Source organism: Zootoca vivipara, chromosome 1 (assembly GCF_963506605.1).
Source record: "Zootoca vivipara chromosome 1, rZooViv1.1, whole genome shotgun sequence".
In the NCBI taxonomy this organism is placed as follows: Eukaryota; Metazoa; Chordata; class Lepidosauria; order Squamata; family Lacertidae; genus Zootoca; species Zootoca vivipara.
Window position 1 is genome coordinate 117,322,887 of NC_083276.1, and position 27,961 is coordinate 117,350,847.

Here is a 27,961-nt window from a genome sequence, read left to right on the forward strand (position 1 = left end):
TTTCCCCGGGAAATCCCCATTTTTTTCCAGCTGTTCCTAGCTGAAAAAACGGATTTTTTTGTTTTTTCCCGGTTTATTCTGGCGCGGCGGCCATTTTGGAACTGGGCGGAGCATGCTCAGAAGTGACTTTTGATGCTGCTCTGCCCAGTTACAAAATGGCTGCAGTGCGACTTCTGGCGCGGTGGCCATTTTGGAACTGGGCAAAGCAGCATCAAAAGTCACTTCTGAGCATGCTCCGCCCAGTTCCAAAATGGCAGCACCGCTACTTCCGGTCTGCTATTTCCGGCCCGGTCCCTTATTTCTCTGACAGCAACTTGGCAGGTATGAAACCTCCTTAGTTACTTCTAAGTGGGGGAAGCTGGAACTCCAGGTAGCCTTCCCCTAAGCATGGATGTGCATGGGAACAGAGGCAGAGCTGGGGTAAGGGGCACAGCTTGCCCTGCGCATGTGAAACATTTAGAGAAATGCTGCGTACAAAAGCAATGAAATCTGGATTACCAATATGGGGCAGTGACAAAGGGAAACCTCAGCTTTGTTACCTGCTGGGGAGAGGGTTACTTGGGTCTTCAAGCAGCTCACTGCACCTGTCAACCAACCTGGGCAAAAATGTATCCACAAAATGGAATAGCCATAATCTGTGACAATCGTCTCTTTTTGGAAAAAGATGCACAAAATGCAAAAGCAAATGACATTCAGGAGAACGTTGGAAGCACCACAACGGTAGCGTTTCATCACATTCTTTATAGGGTGGAATATAAGCAGCAGCATCTAGCTCTAAGATGTCAAAGAGCAAGGCTATGTATGCCCGTATCATTTGCAGAACACCTGCATTGTGTGCAGAAGGCCCCTGTTTCAATGCCTTGCATCTTCAGATACGGCTGGGAAAGAAGACACTTATTCGAAACCTAGGAGAGCAGCCGATCATGAGAGACGACAATGCCGAGTTAGATTGACCAATGCTTTGTCGAAGTACAGGGCAGCTTTAAACCAGCGGTTTAAATTAATGGCCCCATACCTGTTGATTTTAATGGCATGCTAAACATTTTTATTGCATCAAATAGCCAATACCTGAACCAACACGGCACTGACACATTGCTGTAATGCCCAGGAATCTGCTAAGCTCCCTGCCTTTTAGATTTTGAAAAAGTAATACAGGTAGGGAAGCCCTGATGAGTTGGGAGACATCAGGAACATACACAAACTGAAGTTAAGTCAGTAGCAGCTTACAGAGGCAGGCTTCAACCTGCATTCAGCTGGTTTGAAGCTCTCTCAGTATATATATATATATGTCTTTCTTTCAATTTCAGGTGTTTGTGTGCAGATTAGTAATTATATATTTTCACCTTCAAGTGACCAGGATAGCCGATGAAAATGCGTAAGTGGGAAGAATGGAGAACGTTTTGTAAATCTAAAACAAATGCACGGCTTTTGATAATATGCCATGAGAATAAAAAGAAACGACGACTCAACATATGAATTTCCAGGAACAATTTTTTTAGAAGTTTCATTTTAAAGGCAGTCCCTTCTCAGACCTTGCCCTGAGTGGAATTTGGAAAATGCTTTGGCTAAAAGGGAAAGCTCTAAAAGGAAGCTTGCACCAAGCCAGTACAAACATATCTGAGAATGAAAACATACAGTCTTGCCAAATTCAGGACAAACAATAGCCAAGTTGACTCTTTGGGGCCATTAGCCTCTGATATCCAGTCCACTGCTAGATAGGGACGGAAAGATCTGTCAATTTAAGTTCTCACAGCTCCTCATTTCCCCAATATTAAACTCGGCTCTCCATATTTCTGCAGCAATTTATGATTAAAAAACAAAAATCTCAGCATTTTAGTGCAAATTTCTCCCGATAAAACGATTCTTCTATGCAGTTCTGACATGTACACACTTTTGCAAGCAACATAATTTTAATATAGCGTTTTGTATGTTTTCAAGAATATGATCATGCACAGTTTCCCCACGTATATGTGGTTTGTTTTTTTTATTGTAAACGCTGGCTGGTTGGAGAACGGCATTTAAAAATCTTGGAAAGCATGAATTTCGAACGATGGTTGTATTTTGGCTCTCATATTGTTTCAGAACTGGATTGGTTCGGCTTTGAACCCGAACTGAACTGAATCTCTTCTCCTCTCCCTACTGCTGTAAAAGTGTTATGAAGTTTTAACCACAGGGCCAATTATATGTGCGTCTAGGAATGGACTGCTGCACACTGTGTTAATACCACTAACAAGTCCCGTTTGGTAACTTTACTGAGATACCGTATTGACCTGAATATAAGCCGCACCCGAATATAAGCCGCACCTTTAAAATTGGAAAAGAAAATTGGAAAGAAAAAAAATAAGCCGCTCCCACACTCCCATCCTTGCTGCTCCTGGCTGCATACTTTTTTTGGGGGGGGGGGGACTGCACTGCATTGCCGGCAGCCTTTCCCCTCCCTTGCTCTCTCCCTTCCCGGCCTTGGGGGAGAAGATCGCTGCTTTGACGTGCTCCTGGCGCTGTTTGTCCTGCACTCCTGGCTGCATACTGTAAGGTTGCAAATATAAGCCACACTTTAACTTTTCAGTGTCAGAATTTGGGGGGGGGGAGTGAGGCTTATATTCAGGCCAATACGGTAATTGGCGATACGTCATTCATCTGTTTGAAGGAAGAGCTCAGTCCAGCTCCTGCTCTCCCTTCCCATTACTGACAGGACTATTATGTCATCCAGCATTTGCTCGTGAATGCTCTGGCATTAGGTCAACTGAGCATGACAGTTTCTGTTAAGTAATGTTAACAGATGAACTTGCTCTCTATAGAGTCCACTCTTTTATGGAATTTGAAGATGGCTGTACAGTACTGCAATTCTATTGGCGGTCTCACTTAAAGAAGATAAACATTTTAAAGAAAATATAGATAACTGAAGGAGCGTCTCCACCTCCATCGTTCTGCCCGGACACTGAGGTCCAGCTCAGAGGGCCTTCTGGTGGTTCCCTCAATGTGCGAAGTGAAGCTGCAGGGAACCAGGCAGAGGGCCTTCTCAGTAGTGGCACCCCTGTGGAACACCCTCTCATCAGATTTTTAGAAGACATCTGGAGGCAGCCCTGTTCAGGGAAGTTTTTAATGGTTGATGTTTTATTGTGTTTTTCATGTTTTGTTGGGAGTCGCCCAGAGTGGCTGAGGCAACCCAGTCAGATGGGCGGCATATAAAAAATAAAATTATTATTATAAATGTAGTTTTAAGTCCATGTGTCACAGTAACTAGTCCATCAAAAGGTATCCTGCTCCTCAGCCAAATGGGGAAAACATTGCAAATAAATGCAATTCGCGGTTCATTACGTGTAAGACAACTTCAAAATAAATATGTAGTGGGAATAAATATGCAGTGGAACGATTTTTTTTTTCATTACAAAAGGATGTATATCTACACAGAAGCTGAGTAGCAACCAGCTCAAAGGGGCTTACAAATCCTCCGGTGCAAAGTCTCTAATAAAACGGCTAAAACTACAAAAAAACCTCAAAAGTTTTCCCCATTTTTTCACAAAACAGTCGTTCTCCTTTCCCCTTCTTGACGTCTTCATCTTCCTTAGAACTACTGCAGGTCATGTGGTAAACGTAACAGCTGAAGATCCTGCTGGGCTTCTCTTCTATGTGCACAACTACATTTCTGTCAAAATAAACTTCATGGTTGTATGTCTGCATGGAGAGAACAAAGAAAATAATAGTAATTTTCATTTCAGGTAGGCAGGGTGGGGAAGGTACTTTGATGACGCACAGGGCTTTGCGGTGATCAGCACCTCAGATATGACATCCCTCTGCAGCAAGCAAGTTACAACATGAAGCTTGGGCTAACCAGCGAATATAAGCTATACTCCAGAGGGATGGGGAACCCATGGCTCTCCAGGTGTTGTCGGAGAACTCTTCCCATCATCCCAGACCATTGGCCATGGCAAGGGCTGATTGGGACTTGGGGATGTAGGTGGAGCTCCAGCTGGCAGGGCAGGGAGGAGAGAATGAGAGGCAGGAAAGCAGAGACAGAGGGAGGAGTCTGCTCCTGTGACGCAACAGAACTGGCAGCTGCTGAAGGCAAAAAGCGGCTGGATGGAGCCTGGAGCCCGCTGGGGGTGTTTTGTTCAATCCTCCAGCAAAAGTGCTCGTTGTCAACAGGTAAAGGACCCCTGGGTGGTTAAGTGCAGTCAAAGGCGACTATGGGGTTGCGGCCCTCATCTCGCTTTCAGGCCGAGGAAGCCGGTGTTTGTCCACACACAGCTTTCCAGGTCATGTGGCCAGCGGGACTAAACCGCTTCTGGCGCAACGGGACACCGTGATGGAAACCAGATGTCAGTCTTGTCCCTTCCGCATACATTTCAAGCTGGCTAGGTTTTAAAATATTAAGTGCCATTCGTCGTTTATGTGATTAAATGGTCATACCAAGTCGTCTTTTCTTTTTTATTATTTAAAGAAAAACCAAGAGCAGCACTCAATCGTTTTTTTAAAAAACGGCAAAGCAGAGCAGGGCAAGGGGTGAGTCTCCAGTGAGTCAGCACTGTGCCCAGCCAGCTTCCGGTTCCAACTTATAGAACTCGAGCCCAGCCACGCTTGTTTCTGGGAATACAGGTGAAACTCGGAAAATTAGAATATCGTCAAAAAGTGCATTTATTTCAGTAATGCAACTTATTATTTTTTAGTTTCCTTATGCACTTTTCGACAATATTCTAATTTTCCAAGTTTCACCTGTAGTGATACACCCTTTTGCACATTTTACCCAATGGGATTTGTGTTGGATCTCCAACATTTGGAACACAAACGGCACATGGCAGCTGGATGAACAACAGCACGTTAAGCGGAGCGACTAGAAGCCTTAATGAAAACGTACCATACTTTTCAGTCTATGACGCCCCCATGTATAATACGCCCCCTATTTTTGGGGACTCAAATTTAAGAAAATAGGGGGAGATGGCACAGAGTTGTTGAGCTTTTTGGGGGGGGGGGAATTACCAGAGTTGTTGAGCTTTTTTAAGGGGGTATTGATGAAAATCTCTCACCCGCATGCATCGCAAAATCCGCCTCCCGCCTGTCCCATCGCTGCCAGAAGCTGCCAATCGCTCGCTGCCCAACTGCCGCAGCGCCAGCCAATCAACACCACCCATTGGTGCAGAAACCAATAAAATGCACAATAGGAGCTGGCAGCCATGGCAGCAACCGTTCAAACGTCCGCCCTATGCGCTACCCATGTATAAGACGACACACACTTTTAAAAGAAGATAACATAGTCTTATACACGGAAAAGTACGGTATACCTTTAAGCGGGATTATACTCACCACATCCCAAGATTCCGCAAACGGAATGCTCTTAAGTCGAGTCCCGTACTCGTTGCAGTGGAGGTCAAGGTGGGCGGCCCCATAAGCTCCTATCTGAGTAACTGCCACAATGGACAGCAAATTCAGTTCATCTTCATAGTCCACAATTTTGAAAGTCTTATTAAAAATAGGAGCTCGGGTTACTCGGAAAGTTAAGTTGTTTAGCCACAGGTTTTTGTTTTTTTTAAAAAAAAACACCTCCTAGCTATTGCGCAGGTAAAAATAAACAGACAGAAGACTTATAGTAAGAGAAATTTATAAATGGTCCTGTCATCAATTGCTGCCGCTTGCAACTAACTTTCCAGCCATTCAAGTTTTTGATATTTTTCACTTGGAGCCTCTAGAAGCAGGAAAATATTTTAAAGTTTTTCATGGTGAAACGGGCCCAATTCAAAGTGCTGGTTTTGACCTATAAAGCCTTGAACAGCTCAGGACCCTGAGATTATCTTCTGAGGCCCTCCTTTGTGTGCCCCCTCCTCCAGAGGTTCAGAGGGTGGCAACACGAGAACGGGGCCTTCTCTGCAGTGGCTCCCTGTCTGTGGAATGCTCTCCCCAAGGAAGGTCGCCTAGCACCTTCATTACACACCTTTAGGCACCAGGCAGAAACGTTCCTTTTTAACCAGGCCTTTGGCTGATTTGATTGACATCCTATGTCCTTTTAAAATGTGGGGTTTTTTGGGAGGGGTTATTGGGTGGTTGTTTTTTATTTCGATTATATATTTTGTGGTTTTATATTCTGATTTTGTTCTGTGAACCGCCCTGAGACCTCCGGGTATAGGGCGGTAGATAAATTCAATAAATAATAATAATAATGGTAATAATTTAAACCGTAAAATCAAACAGCAGGCATACAATGGGTAAAATCCTGCCTGCTTGTGCGTTTTCTCTCTCTTTCTAAATTTGGTAACTGAATATAAATGAACTACAGGTTTTAAAGGCCGTGGAGGAACCCTTGCCATGTTTTTCACCCAGACGGTATTCATTTCCATGGAAACAAGGCTGCAGATAGTTTCCAGAAGCGGAGGAATTAGAATTCTTGTGGCTGTGTCATCTCAGCTCCAGTTCCTGATGGGAGGGTGAAAAATGGATTCCAAAAATAGTTGCTAATGATGCTGGGAGCACACTGTTCAGATCTGTAGTGCTTTGCCTAGCTTGTTTACCGTCCTTTTCCATGAACCTCAGGCTTGCAAATAGCAGGAAATCGGTCGCAGGCATTGCAGCGTGCGGTCAAACTGGAGAGTCAGATAACCAAAATGCTCACCGGCCAATTAGATTCCCTGAACATTTCACCATATCTAGGACAGTGCTATCCTGACATTTCTAAACCACAGCCTAACATTTCACTGGACTGGTACCCACCCATGTGTCATCCCCCCCCCCCCCCGCGAAGAGAGAACACAAAAAGCTGTATTTTTAGCGGAAAGTTAGTTTCCCAGGTGTGTGCTGGCAGATTCCTAGCTGACCACTGGTGGAATAGAACAGTGTTTCCCAACCTTGTGCCTCTAGATGTTTTGAGACTACAATTACCATCATCCCTAGCTAGCAAGACCAGTGGTCAGGAATGATGGGAATTGTAGTCCGAAAACAGCTGGAGGCACAAGGTTGGGAAACACTGGAATAGAAAACAAAGAGATCTACTCTATCAAAATTGGGGGGGGGGAGAGAAAAAGGAATGGGTATATAGCAGAGTTCCTGTCTTTCCCAACTTGAACTCAGATACATTTGACAACATTTAAATTAGCAGGGTATGTGTGTGTAGTTGTACACACGAGTAAGGTATATCTTATATGCACACACAAACATTTGCATAAAACTATGTTGTACTCACGAGAAGACCCACTGAAATCGATGCACCTAAATCAGTTATGCCCATTGATCTCAATGGTTCTACTCTGAGCAGAACTAGCATCAGATACAACACAAGCTCTACAAAGTCATTTCATGAGCTGCCTTATTCAAGATCACAGATTTTTTTTTGTTACCTCTTGCCCAGGGTCATCATCCAATAGTGTCATACGTTTCTTCACAACTCGGCCAAACGCTGTTACCGTTACAGAGTTCTTAACCTTTGAGATTAAAATATGGAGACAGAGGAGAGAGAGAGAGAGAAATGAGACAAATAGTAAAATTAAGGACAACGCTAACTGAAGTTTTCATTTACCTTTTTGTTTGTTAGTTAAATACTGTATGGATTTTAAGCAGGTTTATACTTAAGGACAGGTTGGTTTCAAAACGATTTGAAAAATGCACACAGCACCTAGAAAAAAACACAGACGCCGTCTTCTCAGGCGTCTTTGCTGAAAAGATTTAAAGGATAATTACAAAGCATTCAGGAGAATAATGAAGTCAACAGCACATTCTCAACTGCTGCAGCAGAAATACAGACTAATAGTCACTGCACTCCAGAGAAGGAGCTTTTAAGCTTGCTGGGTATTTATTTATAGCACAGAAAAGCTAGATAAAGATTCTTCACTGTTGTTTATTCAAAACCACATTCAAAATACTGTTTAAGCGGTTTCTCACCCTCCCTTTATTAGCTATGTCATTTCTCTATCATAACTATGTTCTAGCTCATTAAAAACAATACAATTCAATGTCACAGTAAATAACATTTAATGGATTGTTGTGAATGTGCCGATCTAAGCTGTTTGATTCCTCTCTGCTTAGCGTTATGTCTGAACCAGGGATTAAGATTTGTTCCACAAAATCATAAAGTTAGAAGGGACCCTAAGGGACATCTAGTCCAACCCCGTGCATACCGGAATCACGGCTCAATAATCCCTGACAGAGGGCCATCCAAGCTCTCTATAAAATCCTCAAATGAATCCACTACTTTCTGAGGTAGTCTGCCCATTTTGCTCCAAACAAACCATGGTCAGTAAACCGAGAACAAACCTTGGCTACAGGCTGTGGTTTGGTAGGAGTGAACCAAACCATAATCCCTGTTTTCAGACAGAATGGTAAGCCGGTTACTGTGTCCCCTCCCCCTCCCAGCAACGCACAAGGAGAGAGAAGCTAAGATGGTGCAAATTGCTTATGGCTTACTACAACACGCAATGCAGCCACTCAAACAACAGCATCATATTATGTCGCTGGCTGCTCAGTGTTTAGATCCAAACACCTCTCACACGGGGACTGTGGTTTGGTAATTAATGTTTCCCCAACATCTCACAGCTCTTCTCCCATTCCTGCTATAAATCAGCAGGTAAATGGCGTACAGGAAGTAAGAGCCATGGAAAGAGTCAGAGGAAAATAAATCCAAGTTCTAAGCAGGGATGGGGAATCTGTGGCACGTCATACGTTGCTGGGCTCCTGGTCCCATCGTCTCTGACCACTGAACATGGGGGCTGGGACTGATGAGGGTACCAAAACTAGAAAACGTTTCTTTTTAAATAGCTTAGAAACCCTATTTTGATACCCTGCCTTCACATCCCCAAGCTTTGCTCTACAACCATGAGGACTGGAAGCCTTTTTGTTTTCAAAACAAAATCTAGTTCTTAGAAAATAAACAATGCAGTGGTACCTCTGAAGTCGAACGGAATCCGTTCCAGAAGTCCGCTCGACTTCCAAAACGTTTGGAAACCAAGGAAGCTCCTGCAGCCAATCGGAAGCCACAGAAGACGTTCGGGTTCCAAAGAACGCTCGCAAACCAGAACACTCACGGGTTTGCGCCGTTCTGGAGCCAAAACATTTGACTCGCAAGGCGTTAGGGATCCAAGGTACGACTATAATAATAGTAATTCTTGTTGATGTTATTATTCTACAACCCTGCTTTTAGCTCCACTTGGTACACAGAGACTAAACAATTTAGCAACTTACACACAAGGGGCAAACCCCATCTTTCTCTGATGTTAGCAACTTTTTCTTGTTAGGCTTTGACAACACACATTTTCTCCTGAAGGAGGATTTTCGAATGTAGCTCCGCTATAATTTCAAAGCTGCCTGACCCCTTATCTGAAAAAAAACTGCCCTATATGTCCGTTTGTGAGCCGCACTAAAACTTCAGGTCTTCAGATGCAAGTCGTGAATAATTCGTGGTGAGTTTCTAGGTCTTTTCAATGTTATGTTTTTGTGATCTGCTTCCATGCAACATAGCTGCCAAGTTATCCCTTTTTTAAAGGGATTTTCCCTTATGCTGAATAGGCTTCCTCGCGAGAAAAGGGAAAACTTGGCAGCTATGCCATGCAACAACTTTCAGATGCCACGCTTCCCTAAACAGTTAAGAGCTTCAGCATAGGACCAAGCCTCTTGCTACACAATGGCCACAAAGGATTGATTCACACTCATGAATCTTCATTACCTGATAACCATTCCTACATCCAGCTCAAAGTTGTCTCCACTGAAAAGTGCTGACGCAGGTGAACAGAGAAGTTTTGACTGTGAATGAGTTGAGGAAGCTGCATGTGTGATCCAGCCCTAAATAAGAGTTAATTTCTCCCCACCTGAGCTAGAGCTGAAATAAGAAGCATGGTCTCTACAATATACAAATTGCACAAATAAAAAAGTTAAATAATAATGATGACAACAATCCAGTTTTTTTTGTGTTACATTCTCACATTATCTCCCCTGTTGGCCTCTATGACAAAGTCTTCCGTAATTTCCTGCTGTTCTGCGTTATTTTCAGATTCCTTCAGCTTCAAAACTCTGGTTGAGAAAAATGAAACCAAGAGAGTCACATTCACAGGAAGGTGTGATGGAGAAAGTAAAAAAACAAACACTAATTTTCACAATCACTATGCATTCTGAGATGGAGCGATGGGAGTCAGGAACCAGCACATTTTTAATAAGCACATCTTTGGCATCTCTTGGGTGGTGGCATCAGAACCTGCCATATGTCAGACCATACAATGCTGCTTCTTGTGTTCCTGTGTGTTATGGTGGTATCAAAGGGTATGATCCAGGACTCTGTTGCATACATGCGAGTGTACACGCAGGCAAAACATTTCTACTTTAATTCTTTTGTTCTGAGAATCCAGAAATTAATGACCTTTGAAAATATACCGTACTTTTCAGTGTATAAGACAAGGTTTTTTTTATTTAAAAATTATGTTTAAAATTGGGGGTCTTCTTATACACGGATAGTGCATGGAGGGGGGGAAGTGGGATTGGTTGCTTGTGCAAGCTGGAGATTGTCAGCGTGTATTTGGCATGTTATTGGTGGCTGCGGCAAGGGCAAATGTTGATTGGCTGTCACTGCGGCAATAGGGCGGGCGATTGTTGTCTTCTGCCGTCGCTGGGACAGACAGACGATAGGTGGTTTTTTCGACGCTTGCGAGTGGCGGCATAGGTCAAGCTTAACAACTCTGAGCAATCCTCCCCGCATTTTCTTAATTTGGAGCCCCCCCAAATACATGGGGTGTGTTATACACAGAAAAATACGGAAAGTTGGAGAACTAGCTACGTGATACTGCTATAAATTCATGTTGGATGATTCAAGATCATGATAAACAATGAACCTCCAATAAAGAAATAAAGATGATAAAACAGTATGCTTCCAATAAGCTTGAAGGCAACAACCCACCATTGCTACATGCCTCCAGCATCTTGTACTATATTCAGATATACTGCCTCTAAACATAGAGCTTCCATTTAGCTATCATGGCTATGAATTTGCCTAACCCTTTCCCAAACACATCTATAAGGACACGGAAACCTTGGCCAATCAGAAGTTCAGCTTCGACAGCTAAAGGTAAAAAAGTAAAGGACCCCTGGACGGTTAAGTCCAGTCAAAGGCGACCATGGGGTTGTGACGCTCATCTTGCTTTCAGGCCTGAGGGAGCCGCTGTTTGTCTGCATTCAGCTTTCCGGGTCATGTGGCCAGCATGACTAAGCCACTTCTGGCGCAACAGGACAGAGTTACGGAAACCAGAGCGCATGGAAATGCTGTTTACCTTCCCGCTGCAGTGGTACCTATTTATCTACTTGCACTGGTGTGCTTTTGAACTGCTAGGTTGGCAGGAGCTGAGACAGAGCAACGGGAGCTCACCCTGTTGCGGGGATTCAAACTGCCGACCTTCTGATCGGCAAGCCCAAGAGGCTCAGTGTTTAGACCATAGTGCCACCCGCAAGCTTGGACAGTGAATCCCCTCAATGAAGACTAAAGAACAACTGAATCACAGGCAGACACAGGCTACTTTCACAGCAAGACTTACTTAATCAAACTTGGTCCCACATGCAGCACTCTTCCAGAAGTGTCTTGGTGGAAAGATATCCAGTCAGGTTCCAATGAGGAACATTCCATATCCTGGATGCCGTTCTTTGCCTGGAATGATGGAACAAAACATGCAAGTTATCTCGAAAAAACACAGAAGAGACCTCTCCGTCTAATGTACACTGAGAAGTTGTAGCACGAGTTTGTATCCTGATCTTCCTAGAAGGAAGTGTGGGGTGTTGTCCTATTTTAGGCAACTTAACATTGGTTTCCACAGTCCAAATTCGCCACACTTCTCACAGAATATTGTTCAATATCTCATCCCAGAATACAATCCATTTGGCAAACCTTGCAGTTCTGTTTTCAACCCATATTGACCACTAAGAAATCAATTCCTGGGGGGGACACAAAGAGTGTAGAATTTGAAGTAAAACATCTAGTTTTCCATCTAATGTATTACAAGGGTACTTTACCAAAGTAATTCAAAAAAGGGATGAGTTACGACAGGTATGAGCCCTTCATATTTTGATGCCAAAGCAATTAGACTGAAACACAATTTAATGCTTGCCTATATACAAATTGCCTAGTAACTGGATACGACACCTTCCCTGAGTAATATTTTTTAAAAAACAAAAACCCAGAGGTAGGGACCCTGTGGCCCTCCAGATATTGTCACACTCCAATCCCATCAGCCCCAACAAGCACATAGCTGTGCTGATGTAAATTGTAGTGCAAAACATCTGGTGGGCACCGGGTTGGGGAAAGCTGCTTTAAATACTGAACACACTATTTTTACCCTGCTGCCTCCAAATATCATTGTCAGGTTGCAAGGAAGGTGGGCAGAAGATGCACATTTTTTGCAACGGGAGAACAACTGCTCAAAAGTATGTGGCATGCATCTTGCTCACGGTCCTGGGATCTTATCCCTAGATTTCGTATACGTGTCTGTGCTTAATCCAACGATACAAGGATGTTTCCTTATATACAAGCAGAAAACAGGGCAACCTAACGTTGAACATGATTCTACATACACGACTCTATTTTGAAATGGGGGCAGTCAGGGAAACACAAGTGAAAAATGAGAAATGAATCATGGAAACATAGAACTGTAGTGTTGGAATGGATCTAGTCCAAGTCCTTGCAATGCAGGAATCTGCGACCTCGAGATTAAAAGTCTCACGCTCTACCGATGACTGAGCTATCAGGAAATAATGCTGAATGGCTCTTTTCCTACTTTACACACCCACAATTTTCTGACTGAGAATGAATATGTGACACTTGAACAGGTTTACCAAAGTGTGGTCTTTCAATGAACAAACGTGGAAGATTCCTTTCTGTTTTTTCTTGTTAGGAGTGATGATGTAATGCCAAGGGTATCCTCCAATTTCAAATGTGTTCTCCAGAGAAGACACTTCAAAAAGCAGATCTGGGGTATCTGCAAATGTTAACATGAACAGCTTCATCATTCCGTTTGTTCTTCAGTAAAGCTTTAAAGATCGCAGACACAGGAGTTTACGGCCACTAAACACCAAAAGTTTATAGTGCAACAATGATTATCCGGAACCCTGGAACCTTGCATTCTATTAGCAGTACATAAAACAGACACCTGGACAATATAATAAAGGCCACAAGAAATCACATTTTTCCCTTTACAGATTGTGTTTATTTTATTAATGTGTGAATCACCTTTCACGTGTGTCTCAAGGCAATTCACAAATATAGTATATAAACAGTCAAAAGCAGTTTACAAAACAGCACAAAATAACCACTAAGGATAGCTTGCCGGAACAAAAATATCTTCAATTGTTTCCACAAAGTACACATGTTGGGTGCCTGCCAACTCTCATAAGACATGCTGAAAGCCCTGCTCAGAGGTACTGTGGAGTGGGCTTCTAGTATTTTAGGAACCTCAAGGAAGAACTCTCCCGGATAATGCAGTGACCTATTTCATATATAAAGGATAATGTGGTCTCCTAAGAGTAACCTGGTCCTGAACTGCACAGGGCTTTGTATGTTAGCACCAAAACCTTGACGTTTGCCTGGTAACGGATTGGTTGCCAATGCAAATCTTGCAAGCAATATGCCGGCGGTAGTTTGCTCCCCAAAGCAGCCTAGCCTGCATTCTGAACCAGCTGCAGCCTCTGGACCATTCTCCAGGGTAGCCCCATGGGGAGCACATTGCAGTAATCCAACCTTCAATGGGCAGTAGTGGTCACGCTAGTGCCTGATCCAGGAATGGACATAACTGTCTTACCAGCATTGTACATTGTAAATTGCACAGTACAGTCGTACCTTGGTTTGGTTTTCAAATAGCTTAGTTCTCGAACATTTTGGCTCCCAAACGCTGCAAACCTGGAATTGACCGTTCCGGTTTGCAAACTATTCCTGCAGCCAATCAGAAGCCGCGCTTGGGTTTCTGAACATTTTGCAAGACAACCGGACTTCCAGAACGGATTCCATTTGACTTTCAAGGTACGACAGTACTAGGTTTTATGCTGTCCAAAGCCACAGGGGACAGGATAACAGTCCACAGCTAGAGAGCGAGAGCGAGAGCAATCCTATATATCCTTTCCTGGGAGTAAGCCCAAACAAATGCAGTGGTGCTTACCTCTGAGGTGACATGCAAAGGACTGCATTTACAGTATTAATGCAAATTCCAAAACAATTACTATACCAATGCACATAAAGGCAGCCGTTACTGGCAGTGTTAGGGCTTTTTATAAGACGTGTAACTGACCACTTGTGGTAATGAATCTATAACCCCGTAGAAATACCTGTTATTTTAATATTGCAGGGAATGCCGAAGGGGTATTTTCCCACAATCCCAGCTTTGCCATTCCAGCTGCACTCTTGTCCCAGATCCACCTGGCACTCTGTGAACTAAAAGAAAACAAAAGAAACTTGCTCAATTCTTTCGACACATGTATAATCGTTGTATTCTAAAGAAAGTTGCTGCACTGTGTTCTCATCTAAGGAAGCTTTAAGTCTGCTTGTTTTTAAGTTATTCCTTGTTTCTAAATCTGAGCGTCAACATTTTATCTCTAGAAGCACACGCCAATGAAAAAGGAGCGAGAACCTGAAGCCTAGAAGGGCCTCTCTGTTTGGTCCTCAGAACCCTTCTAGGCCTTGCCCCTCACTGGCCCTTCCTTTGCACCCAAACCGTTCTTGCCTGGCTGGAATGTGATTTTGAACTCTTGTTGCCTCTTGCTTGCCTGAATCAGGGCAGTCCAACTTTCCATACCACGTGGGCCACAAGAGTACTTTGGCAGGGAACCCACAGGATGCACACTTGCCTCGTTGGGCCACGGCAAGCAAGGCCAAAATTTGACACTCCACCTCCCCACCCCTTGTGCTGCCTTCCCAAAGCCGAGTCAGGGAGGCCCCGGCCTTTGGGATGGAGTTGTGAGGCTCGGGCAGGGTCCTAGAGCCTTCCCACCTCCTTCCCAATGCAGGGAAAGTGCTAACTAGGCTTTGGGAAGTAGGCAGAAGGACTCTAGAACGCTGTCGGGGCCCTCATGTCTCCTTCCCCAAGCCCAGTGCCTCACTTACCTAGCTTTGGGAAAGCTGGGGGTGGGGAGCATCAAATGTTGCTTCAGGGGGCCACATGCAGTCCTTGGGCTGTGCGTTGGACCACCCTAGTCTGGATGACGGACCATCCTAGTCTGGCTGGTTTTGCCTCTGGGTCCTGCCCACTTACCAGCATGCGGAAGGTTGCTCACAGAAGCGAATGTGGCTGACAAAGGTTCTGCGGCACTGCAAAATGCTATGGCTAGGATGATATTGCTCACTCGGGCATCAGGTTGGGAAAGTCCTATCTGAGGAGGCACATCTCTGGCGCCCACAAAAAGTAAGTTAAAATTATTTTCTTTCCATTGTTGTTCTTTTCCATATGCTTCTTCTGGAGTTCTGTGGAGAGCAAATTCCCCCTCTTTGTATGATTCAGGAACCAAGTTTATGCTGGTGTGCAGTAGGGTATATTTGTTACTGACTCATATAAATGCCCTTCTACCCTTGCTTCTCTCATCCTTCTGTTGCTTCTCCCCAACCTTAAGCATGTAAGCTATGTTACTCTAAAACAGCTTCTGCATCAACGGTGCTGTAATATCGGTATTGATTCTACTCGTGGTACTTTACCTGCTCAGAGATAGCCTGGAAGCTGTACAGCCTGACAAGGCCAGCGCTGTGTGTCACGACCAGCATGTTATGTGACAACATGGCGTCTGTCATGCCGTTTCCAAAGATCTGGATTGAGCAGAAAGAAAATTAATGAAGAGATCAGGAGAGGCCACCTGCCCTTGACAAAAATCACCAGCATTGGTTAGAAATTAGGACCTGGAGCCATACAGGGTGGTATATACATTTAACAACAACAACAATAACCAAGGCTTCTCAGGCTTTCTAAAACAAGCAATTTGTACCAATCAATGGCTTTACTTTCTGAGACCACTCGAAAAGAGGACAGCTAACCCCTAGGATAGCAGACTTACTTTTTTGTCGAGTTCTAGCATCCCGATGAACGATAGTGGCAGAACTCTGAACACGGCAAGGAAGAAAAGCACAGACCGTTGGATGCCAACCTAGGAAGGAACATGCCGGAAACAGTTATCACGCGTCAGTTTGGGGATGATAGGACAGAGGTAGATACAAATTCTCATTACCTTTTCCCTCAAGCACGTATAAAGGTATGCACACATGCATCTATCAAAACAACAACACTTATGAAACAAAACAACACTTGCTCTCAGAGAGAGCATGGCTACCACTCTGGAAACAGATGTACTAGGGGTGTTGTCCTGAGATACTTTATACCAGGCATCCCCAAACTGTGGCCCTCCAGATGTTTTGGCCTACAACTCCCATGATCCATAGCTAAGAGGACCAGTGGTCAGGGAAGATGGGAATTGTAGTCCAAAACATCTGGAGGGCCGAAGTTTGAGGATGCCTGCTTTATACAGTGGTAACTCAACTTACGAACGACTCGATAACCGAATTTTTCGACTTACGAATGGGGCAAATGGCTGCACGCTTACGAATTTTTAGACGGGGTTGCTTCGAATTTTTCGACTTACGAATGGGGCAAATGGCCGCACGCTTACGAATTTTTAGATGGGGTTTTAGATGGACTTACGAATTTTTTCCGTTTCCAATGCATTCCTATGGGAAATTGCGTTTCCAATGGCGTTTTTTGACTTACGAATTTTTCGACCTACAAAGGTGCCTTCGGAACGGGTTAAACTCGTAAGTCGAGGCACCACTGTAGACTCGGATGCCCCAAGTATCCTTGTCCTTTAAAGACGCAGTACTGTACAGTGGTACCTCGGTTTACGAACAGTCCTGTTTACAAACTATTCGGTTTACGAACTACGCAAAAGTAGTGTTCCGGGTTGCGAACCTAACCTCGGTTTATGAATGGAAGCCAAATGGTGGAAGGGCACAAGCGGCGGGAGGCCTCATTAGGGAAAGTGCACCTCGGTTTAAGAACGGATTCGGTTTACGAACAGACTTCCGGAACGGATTAAGTTCGTAAACCAAAGTACCACTGTAATCCCATAAGTAAAATCAGGGAGAAACACATCTTGCAAGTTTCCTATATAGCACGGCATGAGAAGCACCCCAAAAGGTCTCCTTTTGAAAGCAAATACTTTCAAGCCAACGTACCTGCCGTGCGGCTGCAGGGAGCTTCTGTTGAGCTGACTTGACAACCATGACCTCTTGAGGAACATCCCAACTTAGATATCTAGTGGTAAAAGGTAAACGGACCAAATAAAAGGTAAATGGAGCAAAACACACCAAAATGAAATGCCATTTATTTTCTGGGAAAGTGAACTGTTTTGTTTTCAAAGTCCTTTAGAATATGGTCTGGGCACTACAGTTCAAGAAGGATACTGACAAGCTGGAACGTGTCCAGAGGAGGGCAACCAAAATGGTCAAAGGCCTGGAAACAATGCCTTATGAGGAACGGCTTAGGGAGCTGGGTATGTTTAGCCTGGAGAAGAGAAGGTTAAGGGGTGATATGATAGCCATGTTCAAATATATAAAAGGATGTCATATAGAAGAGGGTGAAAGGTTGTTTTCTGCTGCTCCAGAGAAGCGGACACAGAGCAATGGATTCAAACTACAAGAAAGAAGATTCCACCTAAACATTAGGAAGAACTTCCTGACAGTAAGAGTTGTTCGACAGTGGAATTTGGTGCCAAGGAGTGTGGTGGAGTCTCCTTCTTTGGCGGTCTTTAAGCAGAGGCTTGACAGCCATCTGTCAGGAATGCTTTGATGGTGTTTCCTGCTGGGCAGGGGGTTGGACTGGATAGCCCTTGTGGTCTCTTCCAACTCTTATGATTCTATGGGGCCCATGGCAAATCCCTCGCTGAGATGCTTTGAATACTTCACTCTCTCAGGCCCTTCCTTCTACCAACAGTGGACAGTGGTGCTCTGCTGATCTTTGATGGGTTGTGTTGCTGCGGTGCAAACACAGCAGGGGAGCCAACCTGAGGTTCCTGTATTTGCACCACACTTACCTCCCCACCTCCTCACCCCTCCTGGAAGGCAGCAGCTGACTAGAGGTCTGGTGAGAGCTGCCCTTTTCCCTGCCAAGTCATTCCCTGCTGCCCTTTTCCCATTCTGGAACTGCCAAGAAAAAGGACCGATCTACTTGGACAGAAGGAATAAGCAACGGCAGTCACTGTTAAACAACACCTATTATTTAAGAGGCTCTGTTGGTAATAAGCAAGCCCTGAAGAAGCGGAAGCATTCTCTCCCCAGTAAGAAAGCGATATTGCAATCATTTTGGAATCAATCTTCCTTGGGACCCAAGCAGCTATGACCTCTTCCAGCTTCCACAAAAAGGCTGTGATTAAGGCAAAGGCCGGTCATAATCTGATAAAGGTTGGCGCTTCCGTCCTGACTCAGAAATACAGACAATTATCAATTCCAGGGAGAGGTACTTTTGAGTCGGGAAGGAAATTTGGCTTTGTTTGCATTTCAATAAGAAACTAGGTAATCTGCACTTCTCAAACCAACCTGCTAATCGAAAGGCAGCCAGCCTCTGAAATTCACACCTCTCCAAGATTGTACAAATGCAGTTCTCCGACCAAACAATACATAAATATTTGCACTATATTAGGGGCAAATGTGTGTTAAAATGCATATATTAGCAAAAAATAACAGACAAAAAAAAGCACACAAGGGAAGATTGCTTACAAAAATGCATCATAACAAGCACGTTTTTGTATGCAGTTCTGTATATTAGTCAAATCTACAGCAAACAAATTGGCTTTTTAAATGAGAAATTCATATTAAAACACTGGCAAATTTTCATGGGATTTTTTTTATTTTAAAAATGCAAATTGCTGCAGAAATGTGGAGAACTAAATTTAAAGCTGGAAAAAATGATATACCAAGAATTATATTCATCAATCCCTTCCTGTGAGGCAATATTCTTTGGATTGTGCTAAAGTTAAGTCCTGCTGAGTTCAATGGGTCTTACTCGCTAGTAAGTGGACACAGGATAGTGGCCTAGAGTAGTATGCCCCACCAGGAGGGACTTGCTTTCAAGTAAGCATTCATAGGATTTCACTCTGTGCTGAGAAGTAACCCTCAAGCAATCTTATACTAAAGCCTACCTTCTTTACCTGAATTTGCAGTGGGAAGCAAGGTACACTTTTTCAAGTACTTCTCCTGTACTTGCAGAAAGGCGAAGGAGCCAGTTGTTTGCTGTCAGAACCAACAAGGAAGGTTTGTAGTCCGATGGACTCGGCAGCACATCACCCTGTATTAAGAAATAGAGAATGTTCCTATGTTGCATAGCTGCCAAGTACCCCGTTTTTCCCAGGAAACCCCTGTATTTTCTTACCGTTTCTGCTGGTCTCCCAAATGGATTTATATCCCGTAAATCAAAAAGCAGCTCCTGCCGACGACCATGTTTCTGGTGCCGCTCTGCCCATGTATGGGCACCAGAAATCGGGCGGCGCCGGCATAGGAAGTCGCTTCTACGCATGTCCGGAAGTGCATAGAAGCGACTTCCGGTGCTGTGGCCATTTTGGAAATGGGCAGAGCGGCACCAGAAGTTGCTTCTACGCATGTCCGGAATAATAATAATAATAATTATTATTATTATACCCCGCCCATCTGGCCGGGTTCCCTCAGCCACTCTGGGCGGCTTCCAACAAAATATTAAAATACAGAAATTCATCAAACATTAAAAGCTTTCCTAAACAGGGCTGCCTTGAGATGCCTTCTAAAGGTCTGGTAATTGTTGTTCTCTTTGACCTCTGGTGGGAGGGCATTCCACAGGGTGGGTGCCACTACTGAGAAGGCCCTCTGCCTGGTTCCCTGTAACTTGGCTTCTTGTAGCGAGGGAACCGCCAGAAGGCCCTCGGCGCTGGACCTCAGTGTCCGGGCTGAACAATGGGGGTGGAGATGCTCCTTCAGGTATACTGGACCGAGGCCGTTTAGGGCTTTAAAGCTCAACACCAACACTCTGAATTGTGCTTGGAAATGTACTGGGAGCATAGAAGTGACTTCCGGTGCTGTGCCACTGCTGGTCCCGGATTTTTCAATCTGGAACTTGGCAGTTATGTATGTTGTGTATTTTTGTGTTTTCATATTGTAATCCTCGGAGGAAGGGTGGTATAGAAATTAAATCATTATTAATAATAGTAGTGATGGTAATAGCTACAACCATGGGCTGTTATCCCCCCATCTCTTTGTCGGCGTCTCAGCTCCTTATCTGTGAAGCGATTCCCAACCCCAAATAGTGAACCTGTGAGAATACCAGTTAGCGAAGTGCTGAACTTAAGGCAACCCTGAACATTTGCTCTCCACGATTTGGAGGTTTGGTTTGGTTCACCTCTGATAGGGATCCCAATGAGCCCCCTCACCCTCCGTAGCACTCCAGCTGTTATGCGAATGGATATTTTGCCACCCTTTCCATCAGTGTCTGAAACTCCCCTTGTTCCTGGCGCATTTTGCGACAGGGAATTTAAGTAGAGCGAGCAGATTCTGAGCTCTGGGCGCGGTACTGCGCCTAAGATCTCAGATTAAAACTGCAGAGTGGGGAGGAAAGGAAGACCTTTCCCTGCCTCCCCACTGCCAGCTACTCTCTGAAGACTGCGGAAGAGACCCTCTTAAGGATATTAGGGGGGTGGGGAGGGGAAGGAATAGACCTTGTGAAAAACGAACCTAATATTTTAGCTGCAGTTCATTCCTTTTCAGCTTTGAATTCTTGTTGTAAAAAAGCGCACCGAGACACACCCTCCATTTAAGGTGCCCTTTAGCTCCTAGCTTTCACATCTCAGTTTCTAACACCGCTTTCAATATGGAGTAATGCAACAGCAACATACGGCACTTGCTAGTTACAGCAACCTCAGTTGTGGATTTTCAGAACGTGCACCCGATTATGGCTTGCAAACACATCGGCTGCTTGCTTTAAAACATTTCTTATACGGAGTATTGAGGCTTCGCAATCCTGCAAGGAAGCTCACAAAGGGATGGGCATAGCGTATTTGAACCTGATTACTGGAAGATGACTGTACACATGTAAATGCCTGAACAGACAGGAGCTGCCCTCCCTTTAAAAGATGCTGATTACTTTAGTCCCAAAAGGCAGCTCCCCAAAGATTATTTCATGTGTTGGACTTCTAGTTAAAAGGAAAGAAGGAAGAAAAATAATAATATGTTAAATATGACACAAGGGAGTCTGGTTCTTGTTTTTCTCAGCAAAATCATTTCGTTTGTTTTTTTTAAAAAAATCTTACCACTGGGCATTCCAGTAACAAAGCATCTTCTATTTTTTCCGACCTAGGCCGCCTTGGCATTTGATAAATTATCCTCGGCTCTGGTGTGGTGCTGAGAAAGCGGGGGGAGAAATTAGACTATATTATTTTCCGCGATTCAAAAAGTCTTTTTAGCTATTATAAATAACGATCAAGACTTTATACACACACTGTACATTTAAGTGCATGACGCCCACGCCCCCAGAATCCTGGGAAGTGTAGTTCACCCCTTACAGAGCTACAATTCCCAGCACCCTTAGCAAAGACCACGTCCTTCCTCTCCTCTCTTCTTCATTCCCTTGTGTGGTGTAGTGGTTAAGAGCGGTAGACTCGTAATCTGGTGAACCGGGTTTGCGTCCCCGCTCCTCCACATGCAGCTGCTGGGTGACCTTGGGCTAGTCACACTTCTCTGAAGTCTCTCAGCCCCACTCACCTCACAGAGTGTTTGTTGTGGGGGAGGAAGGGAAAGGAGAATGTTAGCCGCTTTGAGACTCCTTCGAGTAGTGATAAAGCGGGATATCAAATCCAAACTCTTCTTCTCCTCCTCCTATTGCCAGAGAAGGCAGGGGCCTGGGACTGCCTCTGGCAAAAGCTCTCCTGTTGTTGCCTGTCATCTCTGAGGTGCAAAGGCACCATCGGGGTAAGACTTCTGGGAAGATGTCCAGCCCTCACTCAGCAACATGAGCGAGGATGGTCCTCAAAAACCCAGTTGGACTAGCTTACTGCACTTTGAAGTAATGCACATTATCATCTAAAGAGCTCCTCTGCAGGAAGATAATTAAGTTCAGACCCTAAAATTAACAAGTTGCACCAATGCCAAGGAGAGGTGCATGTATGTTGCGGCACACGGCTGCTGTGAATTTCTATCTGACCACTTCACTGAATACCACAACCAAGATTATTTGATTTCTGTTGGATGCTATTTTTTAAACCTACTGTAAGTGCCCGTAGATGCTACAAATGCAGTGGTAGGGCAGTCTACAACTTAAAAACCCCCAACTAAGATAGGTACCTACTGGCGCCTTATCCCCCTTGAGGTCTGGCCGTGGCACGCACAAAGTGTCTGAGCCCTTCTTTTCTCCTCTTAAAAGTAAGGTAAAAGGTAAAGGACCCCTGGACAGTGAAGTCCAATCAAAGATGACTATGGGGTTGCAGCCCTCATCTTGCTTCCAGGCTGAGGGAGCCGGCGTTTATCCACACACAGCTTTCCGGGTCATGTGGCCAGCAGGACTAAACCGCTTCTGGCGCAACAGGACACCGTGACGGAAACCAGGGCGCATGGAAACGCCGTTTACCTTCCTGCCGCAGCGGTATCTTTTCATCTACTTGCATTGGCGTTGCTTTCGAACTGCTAGGTTGGCAGGAGCTGGGACGGAGCAACGGGAGCTCACCCCGTTGCGGGGATTCAAACTGCCCACCTTCTGATCGGCGAGGCTCAGCAATTTAGATCTCAGCGCCACCTGTGTAGAGCTGGAGGAGGAAGTTGCAAGAGCGAGGCTCTTTCTGCTTCTTCTTTCAGCTCCACGAGCCTTTCAAGGTTCAGATTAATTCAGCCGGATTTCACTTTTACACTCATTTCTCTCTTGCTGTCTCTCGGGGTGGCGCCAGCTCAACAAATCTAAATGTACCCACTGGCCTAAAAGGGTTGGTGACTCCTGAACGGATATGACTGCTTGAGAACAGCAACAACAGTAGCACAACAGCCATGTGTCCTACTTTGCTGAGGACAGTCCTCTGCCTAAAGGAGTCTTCAGTTTGAAGGTCTCTCCAGCCTAAGTCCGATGAAAAGTTAAAGAGCAAGAAGAGTGAAGGAGCCTTCAAGGCCACCCTCTCTGCACTAGGAACTTGGGGGCCAAATATCCCAAGGCTATTCTTCCTGGTTACATTTTACCAAAGTCTTTATTTACAGATGTAACCAGCGCACTTCAGCAAACAGCCACAGAGCAATATTTTTTTAAAACTACATAAAACGCACGACCCCAATTACACCAACAATTACATGAATTCTTAGTTCAATTGTAAAACGACGGACGAAGCAATATCAAAGTGATTTGGAATGCATAAATTTCACAGTAAGAAAAAGCTTTCCACTACAAATGGAAACGGCGACAATTCCGTTTGTTCTTTTCTCTCAGCTTGCATGGCAGCATGACTAATACATTTGCTGAAATACAGGCAGCAACCCTTTTAGGTGTGGCCAAGTGACATGTTCCACTGATGGTGGGGGACAGGAACGGAACCATACCTGCCAAGTTCCTCTCTGAAAAATAAGGGACCGGACCGGAAGTAGCATACCGGAAGTAGCGCGGCGGCCATTTTGGAACTGGGTGGAGCATGCTCAGAAGTGACTTTTGATGCTGCTGTGCCCAGTTCCAAAATGGCTGCCGCACCAGAAGTCGCGCTGCAGCCATTTTGGAACTGGGCAGAGCAGCACAGCTTCTGAGCATGCTCCGCCCAGTTCCAAAATGGCCACCGCGCCAGAATAAACCGGGGGGGGGGGGGGGAACAAAAAAAATCCATTTTTTCGGCTGGGGACAGCTGGAAAAACGGGGGTTTTCTGGGGAAGACGGGAGACTTGGCAGCTATGAACGGAACCCCCGCTCGAAATGGTCACTGCCTGTATGCATATAGAGCTGTGTGCAGGCATGTGTATTCATGCAGTTATTTAAAAAAATCCATGTTTAGGATTTCTAAACAACCATGCACATTTCTTTTATTAACATAAATCTTCTCCCGTTTGAAAAACAATTTTTACCCCGGATGTGAATGCAAAAATAAAGAGGTCTTATTTATTATATTTATTTGTCACTCACAAACAAAAAATCTTTTGTCTTAAAGTGAGTTATACACACACACACACACACACACACACACACACACATATACAGGGATATGAGATATAGATAGATAGATAGATAGATAGATAGGTAGATAGATAGATGTGTGTGTGTGTGTGTGTATAACCATGGCACACTAGGGATTTGAACTTTGTTCTCCCCACTTCTAGTTCAAGGTTCAACACTCTAACCACTGATCCACGTCGTCTCCCAAAAATACTGTGGTTCTTAAAATGAGATATTCCGTACCACATTGCAATCCTCCATTTTACAAATATTCATGCAGGAGAATAGCGTCACAAGATGTAGGAGAAAAATCACTTCTAAATGTGTGTTTTTTAAATAAAATAAAAAAGGTAATTACCCACTCACACAGCACCGGTAATTGTCGAAATAAATCCTCCCACTTTGATAAGCAATTGGAGATGTGGAATGTGTTGTCCAAACGTTCCTGAATGTTGTATTTTCCTGAAATAAATCACAGTGATCCGTTACCAAAAATGTGGTTTAGGAAATGTACTTAAAATGGCCCTACATTAATCATTTGTATTTATTTTGTAGTGAATGCAAAGCCTGTTTTCCGTATTAAGACTAAAGGATCCTAGGAAAGGAACTCTAACAAACTGGTTTGTTTTTTTAATGATTATATACTACTGTAAAAGATCAGAGAAACGGGGCTTTTGTGAATGAAAACACATTTTTGCATCTAAGAAAGAACGTTATACTTCCTTTGTTTAATAAAATGTAAACTGTGCATGGCATTATTACATTTTTTTGGTATCAATTAAATACATTTCCACTGGCTTCCATTACAGACGCAAAGCCTGTACAACAGGAATCTGAGGTCTATGGCTGCAATTGTATGCCTATGTGTGGGCATGCATAGATTTCAGTAATGTCTTAATTAAGGTGAAAAGAAAACATAAATTAAGTAGCAGCATTTCTACATTACAAATATTTTGGGCTGAGGTGATAAAGAGTGGCAGACCTTTTCTATCTTCAGTTACAAAGTCTTAACTATAGAATTCAAAATGTTTCTACAATTTCTCATACGGTAGCCTATCCGTTACCCTGAGTGATTAACCCCTGAGCTTACCTTAGTCAACAACTTCTAGCAAAATAGGGGGCTTTGATTTCATAACCAAGGAGGAGAAATCATATTGGATTATACAGCATGATTGACATATGGATTTCGTTTCTACACAGAAGTACTTTCTTCACAAGATGTAACGGATTCAGCTGCAACACAGTGCTATGGGTTTTCAGTGCCTATTTACCTGGCATACCAGCTTCCTCAGAATCCCCATGTTTTTCCTATAGACCACACCAGCATCTTTTGTGTGAAATCCCTGTGACCGTCTGGTGAGTGCAAAGCAAATATTTCGATTTTCGAATGCATCAGCAGAAGGTAATCTGCTTGTGGCGGATAAGGCAGACAAATTGGAATGCATGTTGGTGGAACATCAAACTTCCACTTGGTTTATTCAGGAAACACAAGAAGTCTAAACAAAAGGGAGAGAAAAGTTCTTCAGTTAGCCAAATATGGAAATAAATCACAGCGAAAACTAAAACTCATCCGTACAATCCTAGGTGCTAGATTTTGAAAAAAAGGGAGCGAGGCCCCTGCGCCTTTACGAGTTGCCTGGAATCAACAATTATCATCATCATCATTAACTTTTATTATTTATTCCCTGCCCATCTGGCTGGGTTTTCCCAGCCACTCTGGGTGGCTCCCAACAGAACATTAAAAACACTCATGAGAGTAACTGGGAGGAGCAGCCCCCCATCAAGTAAATAAATAAAAATAATTAACTGACCAATCGCGTCACATATAGCTCAGTTCTGCCCCCCTAACATAAATCCTGGCTACGCCCATGAGACCCCCATTCTATTCCCCCTGATCATCCTACTATGGACATCCATGCATAAATAGCCATGTAATCCTATATACATCTCTACCCAAAGTCCCACCAGATTCTCAAATGTGCATAGGATTACAGCCGTGCCCGTGCAAGTTTACTCACAGGCAAGTCCCACTGTGTTCAATGGGGACCAACTAAGTTTGTCATTGGTATGCGCTTTCGTGTGCATGCACACTTCTTCAGATACACGAAAACAGAAGTCACCAGACCCTTATATATAGTGAGAGGGTGGGGAGGGGTATTACTCAGAAGGGTGGTGGGAATGGGTGATTGGCTGATAGGTGTGGTAAACCTGTGGATGACTGTTAACGACTGCAATTGGTCTTACAGGAAAAAGCAAGGTGTGAGATGGCTAAAAATAGCTTTATCATGTATAATGAGATAAGAATTCAATGTCTCTATTCAGACCAGGTCTCTCCATGGTTTTAAGTTTGGTAAGGTAAAGGGTAAAGGGACCCCTGACCGTTAGGTCCAGTCGCGGACGACTCTGGGGTTGCGGTGCTCATCTCGCTTTACTAGCCGAGGGAGCCAGCATACAGCTTCCAGGTCATGTGGCCAGCATGACTAAGCTGCTTCTGACGAACCAGAGCAGCGCACGGAAACGCCATTTACCTTCCCGCCGAAGCAGTACCTATTTATCTACTTGCACTTTGACGTGTTTTCGAACTGCTAGGTGGGCAGGAGCTGGGACCGAACAACAGGAGCTCACCCCGTAGTGGGGATTCAAACCACCGACCTTCTGATCGACAAGCCCTAGGCTCAGTGGTTTAGACCATAGCGCCACCCATGTTTGGTAATAAGTTGCAATTCACCAACTTCTCTTTCCAGTCTATTTCTGAAATTCTTTTGTAATAAGACAGCGACTTTGAGATCTTGTTTAGAATGTCCTGGGAGATTTAATCATCCATTTCCACCACCCTTCTAAATAATACTCCTCCCCACCCTCTCACTATATATAAGGATCTGTTTCAGTGTATTTGAAGAAGTGTGCATGCACACGAAAGCTCATACCAATGACAAACTTAGTTGGTCTCTAAGGTGCTGCTGGAAGGATTTTTTAAAATGTTATTTCGACTACGGCAGACCAACACGGCTCTGTAACTAGAACTGTGTTCAATGGGGCTTTCTTTCTTTACCTTGGGACAGACCCCACGGAACTTAAACAAGGATTCCTTCTCAGTCAAACATGCTCAGCATTTAGGGTCCCAGTTCCCTTACAAAGTCAGGGAGACACGCAGGAGTCAACAGCTTCTTCCAAACTCCGGCGTTAAGAGGAAATGCACGGGAATGTATTTCCTGTTGCAGTTTACACTTGCCTGCCTATCATCAACGATTGCAATGCGGGCTCGCGTGGGATTTCGCCCCAAACACTTCTCTCTCCGTACATTACCGGGATAGAGAAGGGGATGGGGGCATCTTTTCAATCCCCGACTTGAGGCAATCGCTGAAGGTGCAATCCTCACGCGTCAACTTACTTGGGAGTCAGACTCACTAGAACGCATTGGGGCTTCTCTGCGAATGCAAGCAAAGGGGTCAGGGATGTAACCGCAGGCGCTGGATCTCCACATACCGGTGTGGAATATGCCTCCCGACAACCGTCCAGATCAAGATCCGCCCAGCAGGAACTTACTAGGGAGTAAGCCCTATGGCACACAACAAGGAGGGGCTTACTGATCGACTCAACAAGCACAGGATTCCATTGCAAACCTTCCAAGAGGGAATGGCTGCCGTTTAGCACAAAGCAACTTTAAAACAATATATAGATATAATATAGAGGAGACCCGCGGCTGTTTCTATGCCCTCGCGCGCCTCCGACCACCCAGCGCGCGCGCGCGCGCAGAACAACAACAAACCTCTCAAGTACCGCGCAGGGGTTAAAACCGCGCGCCTCCAAAACCGGGCCTGTTTCTTTGGCAGGGATACTTTCGTTTCCCCAGCTCC

General features: G+C 44.4%; 1 protein-coding gene across 8 annotated transcripts; it reads right to left on the bottom strand.

Annotated features, from left to right (window-relative positions):
* Nucleotides 1–223: 223 nt before the first annotated feature.
* DCAF17 (DDB1 and CUL4 associated factor 17) lies at nt 224–27,959 on the bottom strand. 8 transcript variants are annotated; one of them, XM_035135426.2, is made up of 15 exons: nt 27,874–27,959; nt 25,376–25,600; nt 24,463–24,566; nt 21,244–21,334; nt 19,120–19,256; nt 17,150–17,228; nt 15,979–16,068; nt 15,626–15,733; nt 14,266–14,371; nt 12,784–12,926; nt 11,493–11,602; nt 9,897–9,984; nt 7,323–7,406; nt 5,302–5,457; nt 243–3,675 (listed from the first exon to the last, which is right to left on the bottom strand). In XM_035135426.2, the coding sequence occupies exons 2-15, from the start codon at nt 25,547–25,549 to the stop codon at nt 3,484–3,486; spliced, it is 1,662 nt and encodes a 553-aa protein (XP_034991317.2). In that variant the 5' UTR covers nt 25,550–25,600; nt 27,874–27,959; the 3' UTR covers nt 243–3,483. The 8 variants fall into 8 exon arrangements, 7 of the variants coding, with proteins under 7 accessions (XP_060137128.1, XP_060137129.1, XP_060137144.1 ...); XM_035135445.2 differs by lacking the exon at nt 27,874–27,959 and adding an exon at nt 27,591–27,863; XM_035135435.2 differs by lacking the exon at nt 27,874–27,959 and adding an exon at nt 27,496–27,863.
* Nucleotides 27,960–27,961: the final 2 nt, after the last annotated feature.

Coding starts and splice junctions, on each gene's coding strand:
- DCAF17 (XM_060281145.1), bottom strand. CDS start 19,679: ATGAATTTCTGTATTTTAATATTTTGTTGGAAGCCGCCCAGAGTGGCT. Junction 15,734..15,978: donor TGCTAGAACTCGACAAAAAA/GTAAGTCTGCTA, acceptor TGCTCAATCCAG/ATCTTTGGAAACGGCATGAC. Junction 12,927..14,265: donor CTGCAATATTAAAATAACAG/GTATTTCTACGG, acceptor TAACATTTGCAG/ATACCCCAGATCTGCTTTTT.